Here is a 12,409-nt window from a genome sequence, read left to right as displayed (position 1 = left end):
AATGTTCCCAAACAGAGGGCTCCCTACTCTTTGCAACAAAGTACACGGTTAAGAGCATACACAGTGCTGCCTATAGTCACAGCTACAAAACACAGCTTTTACACCATATGGGGCCTTAACCTAAATCCCAAGATTCCTAGAGAAAGCACGAGTCCTGCTTCTCCTACCCACAGAATGATTGACAGCTTCTTTTTGTGGATCGGGGTGGGGCAGGATTCAGAGGCAGCCTACAACTAGCCATACATTTTCCTTGCACTGGCCTCTACAGGGAAAATGTAGTATTACATGTTGACCATTCACATAAATGGCCATTACGGTTTGGATCTTATGATGCGACATTAGGACAGATTTACTATTGTGGTTATGACTTGACTCTGCCATAATATGTGCCAAAATGTGGTGCATTTTGCAAAAATTGTTTAAGATGTGCTCATAAAATGGCTGTGGGTTGCAACAAAATGTGCCAAATAAAGTAAAAAATCTGACTTGTTCCAAAGTAAGTCAATTAATAGGTTAAATAAACTTAGACTTGATGCACCAGGTTTCTCATTCAGCATCAGCCACTGTGATACATCTGCACTTATAGGCTGTCTTCTCTGCGCTGGTCTATATTTGCACTATTAGTCAATTTGCCCCAATAATGTGTGTCTCTAGCTCCGGAATTACGCCTCTGAATGAAACGTCTCCTAACCAGGCTGCAGTGAAAGCAGTGGCTGTGGAGGTCATATGGTCACGTGAGCCATTTGTTCACGATTAGCTGGGTTTCAATGGTTTTCTGTGTTTTCCAGTCCCTTTCGTAATAACAAAGGCATTTGCACAATTGGGAATCTTAACTCTGAGAGAGCAGAACTGAAAGGCGTCCTTACCAAGAAACAGGAACCAGTCGGAATACGGGTTATTTCCAGTAATGTTTTTTTTTTAATTGTTTTTTTTTTTTTTATAGCGTTTTTTTTTTTTTTAAAAAAAAAAAAAAAACATAAATAAACAAATTGGGGTATATCAAATCTCATCTCATTCAAAGAGATTTCTGTATTTTCATGACTATGACAATTGTAGATTCACACTGAAGGCATCAAAACTATGAATTGACACATGTGGAATTATATACTTAATAACAAAGTGTGAAACAACTGAAAATCTGTCTTATATTCTCGGTTCTTCAAAGTATCCACCTTTTGCTTTGATTCCTGCTTTTCACACTCTTGGCATTCTCTTGATGAGCTTCATGAGGTAGTCACCTGAAATGGTTTTCACTTCACAGGTGTGCCCTGGCAGGTTTAATAAGTGGGGTTTCTTGCCTTATAAATGGGGTTGGGACCATCAGTTGTGTTGTGCAGAAGTTAGGTGGATACACAGCTGATGGTCCTACTGAATAGAGTGCTAGAATTTGTATAATGGCAAGAAAAAAGCAGCTAAGTAAAGAAAAACGAGTGTCCATCATTACTTTAAGAAATGAAGGTCAGTCAGTCTGAAAAATTGGGAAAACTTTGAAAGTGTCCCCAAGTGCAGTTGCAAAAACCATCAAGTGCCACAAAGAAACTGGCTCCCATAAGGACCGCCCCAGGAAAGGAAGACCAAGAGTCACCTCTGCTGCGGAGGATAAATTCATCCGAGTCACCAGCCTCAGAAATCGCAGCAGGTTAACAGCAGCTCAGATTAGAGACCAGGTCAATGCCACACAGAGTTCTAGCAGCAGAAGCATCTCTACAACAACTGTTAAGAGGAGACTTTGTGCAGCCGCCGGCCTTTATGGTAAAATAGCTGCTAGAAAACCACTGCTAAGGACAGGCAACAAGCAGAGGAGACTTGTTTGTGCTAGAGAACACAAGGAATGGACATTAGACCAGTGGAAATCTCTGCTTTGGTCTGATGAGTCCAAATTTGAGATCTTTGGTTCCAACCACCGTGTCTTTGTGTGACGCAGAAACTGTGAACGGATGGACTCTACATGCCTGGTTCCCACCATGAAGCATGGAGGAGGAGGTGTGATGGTGTGGGGGGGGGGCTTTGCTGATAACACTGTTGGGCATTTATTCAAAATTGAAGGCATACTGAACCAGCATGGCTACCACAGCATCTTGCAGCGGCATGCTATTCCATCCGGTTTGCGTTTAGTTGGACCATCTTTTATTTTTCAACAGGACAATGACCCCAAACACACCTCCAGGCTGTGTAAGGGCTATTTGACCAAGAAGGAGAGTGATGGGGTGCTACACCAGATGACCTGGCCTCCACAGTCACCAGACCTGAACCCAATCGAGATAGTTTGGGGTGAGCTGGACTGCAGAGTGAAGGCAAAAGGGCGAACAAGTGCTAAGCATCTCTGGGAACTCCTTCAAGACTGTTGGAGGATCATTTCCGGTGACTACCTCTTAAAGCTCATCAAGAGAATGCCAAGAGTGTGAAAAGCAGGAATCAAAGCAAAAGGTGGCTACTTTGAAGAACCGAGAATATAAGACAGATTTTCACTTGTTTCACTTTTTTTGTTAAGTATATAATTCCACATGTGTTACTTCATAGTTTTGATGTCTTCAGTGTGAATCTACAATTTTCATAGTCATTAAAACACAAAAAACTTTTTGAATGAGAAGGTGTGTCCAAACTTATTTATATATATATATATATATATATATATATATATATATATATATATATATAATACATATTGTCACACTTACATAGTAACAGTAACGTTTCCTTGCTCAGTTTGCGGTATGCTGTAGATTATGGCCTGACATTGTCTATTTCAAGCTTTACTGAGTAACTACAATGACCGGTCAGGTTGATGTTTTACAGCGTCTCTCCAAAGTGCAGCCAGACATGACTATGCACTGCTCGCTTTGCTTTTTTTTTGTTACAGCACAGTCTGCTTTTTATGTCATGTGTTAGTTCTACTCCAATCACATCCAAATCTAAACTTCACATATCTCAATATTATTATATAATATACACTCACCAGCCACTTTATTAGGTACACCATGCTAGTAACGGGTTGGACCCCCTTTTGCCTTCAGAACTGCCTCAATTCTTCGTGGCATAGATTCAACAAGGTGCTGGAAGCATTCCTCAGAGATTTTGGTCCATATTGACATGATGGCATCACACAGTTGTCGGCTGCACATCCATGATGCGAATCTCCCGTTCCACCACATCCCAAAGATGCTCTATTGGATTGAGATCTGGTGACTGTGGAGGCCATTGGAGTACAGTGAACTCATTGTCATGTTCAAGAAACCAGTCTGAGATGATTCCAGCTTTATGACATGGCATTGCATTATCCTGCTGAAAGTAGCCATCAGATGTTGGGTACATTGTGGTCATAAAGGGATGGACATGGTCAGCAACAATACTCAGGTAGGCTTTGGCGTTGCAACGATGCTCAATTGGTACCAAGGGGCCCAAAGAGTGCCAAGAAAATATTCCCCACACCATGACGCCACCACCACCAGCCTGAACCGTTGATACAAGGCAGGATGGATCCATGCTTTCATGTCGTTGATGCCAAATTCTGACCCTACCATCCGAATGTCGCAGCAGAAATCGAGACTCATCAGACCAGGCAACGTTTTTCCAATCTTCAATTGTCCAATTTCGATGAGCTTGTGCAAATTGTAGCCTCAGTTTCCTGTTCTTAGCTGAAAGGAGTGGCACCCGGTGTGGTCTTCTGCTGCTGTAGCCCATCTGCCTCAAAGTTCGACGTACTGTGCGTTCAGAGATGCTCTTCTGGCTACCTTGGTTGTAACGGGTGGCTATTTGAGTCACTGTTGCCTTTCTATCAGCTCGAACCAGTCTGGCCATTCTCCTCTGACCTCTGGCATCAACAACGCATTTCCGCCCACAGAACTGCCGCTCACTGGATGTTTTTTCTTTTTCGGACCATTCTCTGTAAACCCTAGAGATGGTTGTGCGTGAAAATCCCAGTAGATCAGCAGTTTCTGAAATACTCAGACCAGCCCTTCTGGCACCAACAACCATGCCACGTTCAAAGGCACTCAAATCACCTTTCTTCCCCATACTGATGCTCGGTTTGAACTGCAGGAGATTGTCTTGACCATGTCTACATGCCTAAATGCACTGAGTTGCCGCCATGTGATTGGCTGATTAGAAATTAACTGTTAACGAGCAGTTGGACAGGTGTACCTAATAAAGTGGCCGGTGAGTGTAATTTATATATCCATGTTATGAAGATATTGCAGCTTTCTAACCCTGCATCTTGGCCTCTCCTCCATTTATATAAAAGTATAATAGGAAATTGTATCCATTTCTAAATACAAGGACTATCCCTTACGCTTTGGTTATATAATACATTTGGACCATCCTTACGCTACTTCTTTCTGTTACAGATTGTCCCTGCACGAGCCAGAAGAAACCTGAACATAAATCATTACGCCAATAAGAAGAGCGCGGCGGAGAGCATGCTGGATATCGCCCTACTGATGGCCAACGCCTCACAGCTCAAGGCCGTAGTTGAACAGGGACCGACCTTCTCATTCTACGTCCCACTCATCACTCTCATCACAATATCCCTCGTCCTCCAGGTTGTGGTCGGGGTGCTGCTCATCTTCATTGGTTTGTATGATCTTTTTAGCACGTTTTCATCCTTTCATGTCTGTCTTCGATCTACACAACCCTTAAGATACCTCTTCTTTCTTCGCTTTCTTCCTGGTGGTCAGTCATGGAAAGCTATATTCTTGTAGAACTCTTTATATTTCTGATAACATCGACCATCCTAAAGATCTCCATTAGGAATTCTCCAGGTTTTAGGTTAGATGTCCTAAGGATGAGCTCCCAGTATTCTGAATGGGGATAGTCGGGGCACTACTATATACTTTATACTAGGTTAGTGCTGGCAATCCGATGCAGATGTGAGCCAAGCCTTAGATGGATTCTCAACCCCAACAAAACTGTGTAAGGTCAGTTTACGGCTGGTTTCACATGACTGTATTATGAGCTGACCGATGATCATATTTAGAGCTAAGGAGCGGACTGGATTTCTTACAGAAAATGAGTTTTGGCCATAAATATCAGAGTTCAGTTGTTTTTTTTTTGTTTTTTTTATCAGTGCATGTGTGAAAAATGGAGGATCCCCTAGAGTTTAGTGTGCAAAGTTTAAAGTGAAAAACTGACATGTTATGTAAAAAGCGGAATGGGTGCATGGATCTATTAAAAAATGGACACTGAAGAGAAAAACAGATGGGGTGCATGAGACTTTATGTGAAGACAATCCCTAGGTCTTCTACTGCTTCTTTCTTCTTCTTCCTTAAAGGGGTTTTCCCATCTCCCCCTTTCACCAGTTTGCCTGCTCTCTCTTCTTCCCACTTCTTGTATTCTTCCACAAGCTGGTGGGTGGCTTTGACTGTTTTCTGGACAAGATACTATGAAGTACCTCAATAGATATATACATTGTCTTTACCATGAGGGATTATTTATTATCATTATTAGAAATTAGAAATCTAATATAAATGGAGATCAAATAATATGCACAGTAAACATATATTACATTACACAGGCTTGGAGAATAAAAAAAAACTTTGCATATTGCCAGGACCAACAGTGGGTTTGCACTAATCCCACTGTCCCAACTCTTATTGGCAAACTGCAACTAACTGACCCAAGACGAGAGATAACAACTCAAGCACAGTCCAAAAACTCAGCCCCCCTCCCCTCCAGAGAGCAGTGAGCCATGTCAACTGTCCTGAGACGTAGACAACATTGTGTAAACGATGGGGTGGAATAATTATACATAGCAGATAAATAAAGCAGCATTTCTAAAGCAGTGTATTTAGGAAAAGTCCTATAATTGACATAAACTAGCGGTTCAGATAGGATCCTTGAGATAGGAATACCTATTTGTTCTTCAAATTATAAATGAGACTTTTCATCCTTATATTGCTCAGAAGAACTTTTATAATCTTCATAGTTTCGATGGAGTTAAGGGTCGTGCAGGACTCTTTTAGAAGCCCTATACACACACCGTTATTTTATGTGTTCCCCTAAAAGCGATATACCCAGTTATTGTTTTATAACTCGTGAGAACTACAAGTTAACAACATGATTTTTTTTTTTCCCCCAGTAAAGTATGACCTTAATAATCCTGCTAAACACGCCAAACTGGACAGCCTGAATAACACTGCAACTGGACTTGTGTTCATCATCGTCGTGGTCAACGTGTTTATTACAGCATTTGGAGTGCAGAAACCACCAGAGGCACAAACAAAAGTATAGAAAGAAAAAGGTGAACTCAAGTGATACTTAACACATCTGGTAACATTTTTTTATGCACTTAAAGGGTCATCATATTATATTGTCCTTTTGAGGGCAGCATATTATAGGGACAGATCTCCTTTTCCTTTAGCCCAAATTGTACAAAAATACTGTGCCATTTGGTTAATATTAGCAAATACAGTCAATGTTTGTGTGTGTGTATGGGACTGCGTTGCAGTACCTTCCATGACCACTATATGTGTTTGGTGTTAGTGCCACTGCCTACTCAATCAGCTGATCAGTTACATTTCTGGTAGTTGGATTGGTCATTTGTATTAAAGGGCATGTGCTACCAAGTTTTGAAATATCACTTTCATTCTAATTTGTTTTTACTTTATGATCGTAGATTTATTTATTTTTTTAATTGTATTTTCTTTACATGATTATGGGAGTGGCCATCTTTCTTAAGCTTCTGCTCTTCTCTGTGGACAGCATTTAGTGATATGCTTTACAGCAGTCTCATGGCTAGAGTCTGCAATAGACTGAAACCGACTCTTTCAGACCTATGGTAGTTTTCTAGACCTGATCTGTACAGGGAGGGGAGTAGATAAGCTATGACATCATCTGTTGTCAGTGGTGGATACAATGATGAGTGTGAATATAGAGGTGTTATCTTCTATTGTAATCCTGTATTTCGTTTTTATGATGTAAATGAGGTGACTTAGCAAATGTCAGTATGTTAATAGGTTTAGTGGCCAGAGTGAAAATTGCAGGATATAGTACTTTTTAAAAATAAAAATATGGATGTGAAATGGTAAATTAAAAAAAAAATAAAATAGAAAATTCTTTATAAATTATGTTATGTGTATGAACATAAAAGCTCAAAAGAAAAATCATTTTTCTGGTGAAAATATTGTCACCTCCCTTTCGCCCCCTCTTTTGGTTGTGCGGTTATCACCATAGTGTATAAGCAAAATTTTCCTTCTTTCTTTTTAGTAAATCTGTACAATTTTAGACATTAAAACAGAAATTCTTTCTCTTTTTCTAGATATAGACTAAAAAGAGAAGATTTATTTATCACATAGATATACTATACTGTAGATTTCATGTAAGAAGATACCGGTTACCGAAACATTTCAAGTCTTCCGATTCGCCTACTCCCCCTGGATACAACATGTGGATTGAGTCGCACCCCCTGGATAAACTGTAAGGAGACACATGGAAGTCATTTAGTTTTTGCAGTCAGTGATGTTTCTTTGCCCCCCTCAGAGGATACAACAATCCGGAGATCGGGGAACGTGGATTTTTATTCAGTCCTGATGAAGTCTCCGTGGACCAGAACTGAACATTCGGCATCTGTGAATAGTCCGGTGACTCATCTTGTCTTCTTACTCCACAATGACGGGCATTTAGAAGATGATGCAATCTGGAGAAAACTTCTGTCTTACACTGCATGCCGCCTACATATTATCCCAAGTATATGTAACCACGGTGCTGTTGTGGGGGGGACCATCTAAGCCAAATAACAAGCGCGTCACACAATCCCCCCGTGCCACTCTCCGCTGTACTGTAGCCATTTACTAGCATGATGTAAATACATCAGTTTAGGGTTTTTTAACAAAATATTTTTTTAATGATTTTAGTTAACTTAAGGAACAAAATAAGAGAAGCCTCTTGTACTGTAATACTAAGCAAACATATATGCAAAATGTACAGGGATGTCTGGGTACAAGGGGTAGCAGTGATTCTTATGCCAGTATCCGAGCTGAGCCGCAGAAGCCTGGTGGTCGGTGCGAATCTTACAGCTGTGTCAATGTTGGAATTGATTTACGGCTGGAATTAAAGAGGGGTTTTCTTAAAGGCCACTCCTGTCCATATACCGTATTCGAGAATATATACTCAGGTTCCCTTTCTGTGAAGCAGAATGGTGAGACTTTGTCTAGGAGTGACTCCTTATCTGGAGGACCTGAGCCGCTCATCAGAATGGCTGCCATGTAATACTACATTAACTCACAGCTGGCCAAGGCTTCCTTCAGCAAAATCTGCTGTTTGCTAAAGGCGGACCAAAAGTCATTGTGTTTGGAAGGGGATATCTTTGATCCCAGACTAGATGTATTAGCTGAAACTGGTGACAATTCTGGCTATTGGCTTAAAGGGGTTGTAATCCTATAAACACTTACAGGGTATAAGAGTCAGGTCGCTCGGAGTCCAATTGCTAGGACCCCCAGCAATTGGGAGAATGGGGACACGGCCTTCCTGTGAATGTGTGGCCCGCGCTCCATTCACGACTATGGCGCTGCTGACCAAAGCATGTACCAGAGAAATCCAATGGCAGGCGGTGAAAACCTGCATAGCCATAATTTCTTCTCAGGTCTAACCACATTGGCAATGAAGTCCAGCATAATGGGAAGGAAATTGGGGGAAGTAAAGCAAGGGTAAAGTCTTCCTGCCCGGGCAATCTGGTTGAAGTGGTGTTACTCTCCACCAGACTGGGACCAATTCTAATTTTGTAGCTGACCCTTGTCCATTTTTTATTATAACCGGTATCTTGTGCTTAAGACGTAGATGGAGGAGCATTACATACCCAGGAGAAAGTGCCTTCACCATAGGGCAGCTGTGCCAGGTCCTGAAGCCGGCCCTTCCTGATGGAAAAGTATCTTGTCAGGACATATCTTCACATAACCGTAAAGCTGTACCGCACCAGCCTATAAATCATATTAGTCATTTGGCCCAAGCACTGTATAACTGAGTCACCACATGTCTGCTATCATTGAGGTCCGTTGTTCTGATCTGTCATAAGATGAGAGTAACAGACTGATTCAGATGGAGCACCCTCTGTTTGCCTCATCTCCCTTAACTATAATGTGAAAAACAAGACAGAAGCTTACATCCAGCTTTCTCCCAAGTTAGAAGCTCCACCTGCATCAGTTATTACATTGACGTTTCAGTCTCTTGTTCTGATCCTATGTCGGATCAGAAGAACAGACTTCAATGGTGGCAGTGTGACCCTAGCGCAGGTGTGGGCCTCGCATAGTTGATGTCCTGCGGTTTTGTATATAGCATGCTATATACCTTTTAAGGGTTTCTTTCCTCCTACATGTAACCATGCAGAAGAGAGATGCCGCACTACTATTACCAGTGCACCCTCGTATTATACACATTCCCAGCCCAGGATGTACTGTATATGGTGATCCTCTAGTTTTATGGTCGATCCCTTTACGGTTTCCTTACTTTAGCGATACATGACCGTCTTCTCCTGCTTCTTCATGCGCTCCTTGGCTACTTGTGCCGGCTGCAGCTCTACAAACTTCCATGCCAAGACTTCTGAAGTATCAGAATACAAAGCCTTGGCTCTCACTTTATGGGGCATTTCAGTCCATAGGGTCACTGTGATGCAATGTACTTGTGTAGGGAAGGACAAAATGTAGAATCAGTCTGTGAAAACCAGAAGCCAAGGGAATGTGTTTCCACTGGCACCATGAGAAATGTCTCCTTTAAAGTGACAGATTAAAGGGATTTTTCCCTTGACTTTATAATCTGGCCACAATAAGAACCTCATGGCTGGGTTTCTTCCTCACACTTGCAGGGTTCTCTCCTTTCACTTTTTGGGAGTTCCAAAATAATTTGGCAAACTCCTGTGGAAGTGAAGGAGTAAATGGAAAGAGCGAGGGATGGGACCCGCTTCTATTAGACAATTTATGCTGTGTATATATATAAATATCTACATTAGGAATACCCCTTTAAATACTGAATAGGCCTGAGCTGCAGTACCAGATATATCACCCATACAAGCTGCTTTACCTTCATTCTGCTGATTTTTGGGGAACCCAGGACCTATGGATATATGTGACACTGTGATGTTATATAGTACATGTTTATGCAATATAATAAGGGAAGGCCTAGTCGTAAACCAAAGCTCATTTGTTGCAATACTATGGTGGCCTTCTTTACCGAGTAGCCATAAAGTTGAGTACCCGATACTCAATGGACCTGAGTAAAAAGCCTGTCTTCACTGCCAATCTCTAGATGAGGTTGTATGAGATCAGAAGCAGCGCCACCCTTAGGCATAGGTTGTGTGTGGGATTACAGTTCAATCCTGTTCAACTGCGTTCTAATCTCATACAACCCCTTTAAGATTATTTTTATATCTAGATTAGATCCTAAATATGAGACGCAGATAACATTAAGCCAAGTCTACAATTCCCTGTGACAATCGCTGTGTCTGAACGCTGTCTTGGTTTGTGTAGTAATTTCTCTTGGTAATACAGGGGACCGTCCTGTCGATTTGGGACAATAAGAAGCCTTAAGATCAAGAAACTGTTACGCAAAATATTCGCTGGATAAAAACCAAAGCTGTTAAAATCATCAAGATGTATAATCCATGTAAGCCTATATTCACACGACTGACGACGGCCACATGACCGCATTCATTTCAATGTTAGTGAATGGGGGCTATTCACATGGCTGATGTTTTGGTGGTCTGCTCTATTTTTGTGCGTTTTCACTGATCCCACCATACACTGCAATGTGTGAGGAATCTTGGGTGCAAAATGGCCGTGAAAGTCGACGTATTTCTGGGCCGTTTCCACCCATGGTCGTGTGGCTGTAGGGTTAGGCTAAGGCCATAGGTAGTAAAATGCAGCTAAAATGTGTTGCACGATTTTCAGGTTTTTGCAGCATTTTTCGCTTAGTTTTTTTTCCTCATTCCGATGGTGATCCCAGAACTATAACATACTTGCTCCATTTTTTGAGAACTCATCTTTTCCACGGCTTATTTTTTGCCGCAATGAGTGGATGACATTAAACGAAATTTCATTCACGTTGCTGGTACTGTAAAATGTAGCCGAAAACACAGAATTTCCACAATATGGGGCTTTAGGCTCCCTGTTGCGGATATGCAGCGGTTTTGGCTTTTGCAGAAATGTAGGAGAAAAAAAACCTCTGCATTTTGCACTACCAGCAAAGTGATGTTCGGTTCACGCCTTCGTTGCGGTTTCCGTTCTTCGGGTACCCAAAAAAAGGAAACCCTATCAGTTTCCTGTGGACTCCATAGATTACAATGGGGTCCGGTGCTTCTCCGTCCAAAAAGCGCATAGAGAAAAGTCCTGTTTGCAGGACAGAATCCCCGAGCGGACACCCAACGCCGGTGTGACTGTACGTAGCCTGAATGAGACTATAAAAACTGCATCGAAACACCTCAAAGTGTGTCCTCACCCCTAAAATAGTTTTATAAGCCTGCCCCATAAAGTTTATTACACCGAAGAATATATTGTTAGAGGGTAAAATTCCTCTAATCCAGCATCTAGTAGTCCGGTACTTGTCTCCGGCAAATGCCTAATAATCCAGGATCAAGCTGGAGGATCATTGGCACCATCTTATGTCATTTCGCTGCATGTTTAGTATCTCGGCCTCTATAATTCTTGTTAATCTGACACCTTCTGGATTAAAGGAATTTTACTGTATACAAAGGATGTGTTATACATATGTATATGTATATTTATCTGGTACCTTACACATATACACTGAAACATTGGATATACTGCACACGTATGCAAAAATAGATCAAAGTTCGATAAAACCACTTGTAGTTTTATACGCTTGTGTTTAAAATACTTTGTTTTATTAAAGTTTTTTTTTTCCATATTTTTGTTCTGTTTTATTAGACTCCTTTTCTAACCAGTAAGATGGCCGACATTGTCCTCTGTCTAGTCATTTTTCTTTAAGAATGTGTAATCCTTGTGTGCCCTCTTGTGGTAGAATGAGTGTAGTGCTTTGGCTGTGTTATAATTTTCAGACCTTCTTAGAAAAGAAAACTGAAAGGAAAAATGACAAGACTGCATGCAGAAAAAGCAGAGGTGTACAAGGTATATAGACCACTAGTAAAATAAGTGAAACCAACCTTTTATTTTTTTAAAATTGAGACTGTTTTGAGACGTGAAAGAATCAGTCTTACAGCCATGTGATCTACGGTCACGCTTTGTCAGGTACTTGGATGTGTTAACAAAGCATGACGGCATGTGATGTGGCCAAGGGCGAGATTCTGCAGGGATCGATATGACGGAGATCTATGGGTCACTGCACCGCTGAAGCATACAAACCTTCCAGCTTTGTATGGGACTTGTGTCTATTGGATACGACAGTGGCAGTCTCTCTTCTTTCTTGTGTTTTATAATTAAAGATTGATGTAATTTTTTTATGCACAGTT

General features: G+C 41.3%; 1 protein-coding gene across 1 annotated transcript in view; it reads left to right on the top strand.

Annotated features, from left to right (window-relative positions):
- The window catches only part of NINJ1 (ninjurin 1), a 31,791-nt gene extending 20,014 nt beyond the window's left edge, over positions 1 to 11,777 (top strand). Inside the window, exons 2-4 of the mRNA XM_075287161.1 lie at positions 4,344 to 4,569; positions 6,074 to 6,235; positions 7,253 to 11,777. Of these exons, the coding sequence (XP_075143262.1) occupies positions 4,344 to 4,569; positions 6,074 to 6,225 (378 nt within the window). The 3' untranslated portion in view covers positions 6,226 to 6,235; positions 7,253 to 11,777. The remainder of the gene's footprint in view (positions 1 to 4,343; positions 4,570 to 6,073; positions 6,236 to 7,252) is intronic.
- Positions 11,778 to 12,409: the final 632 nt, after the last annotated feature.

This window comes from Leptodactylus fuscus, chromosome 9, assembly GCF_031893055.1.
Source record: "Leptodactylus fuscus isolate aLepFus1 chromosome 9, aLepFus1.hap2, whole genome shotgun sequence".
Lineage (NCBI taxonomy): Eukaryota > Metazoa > Chordata > Amphibia > Anura > Leptodactylidae > Leptodactylus > Leptodactylus fuscus.
Note: the sequence above shows the minus strand (reverse complement) of the source record. Positions and strands in the feature narration are given on the sequence as shown.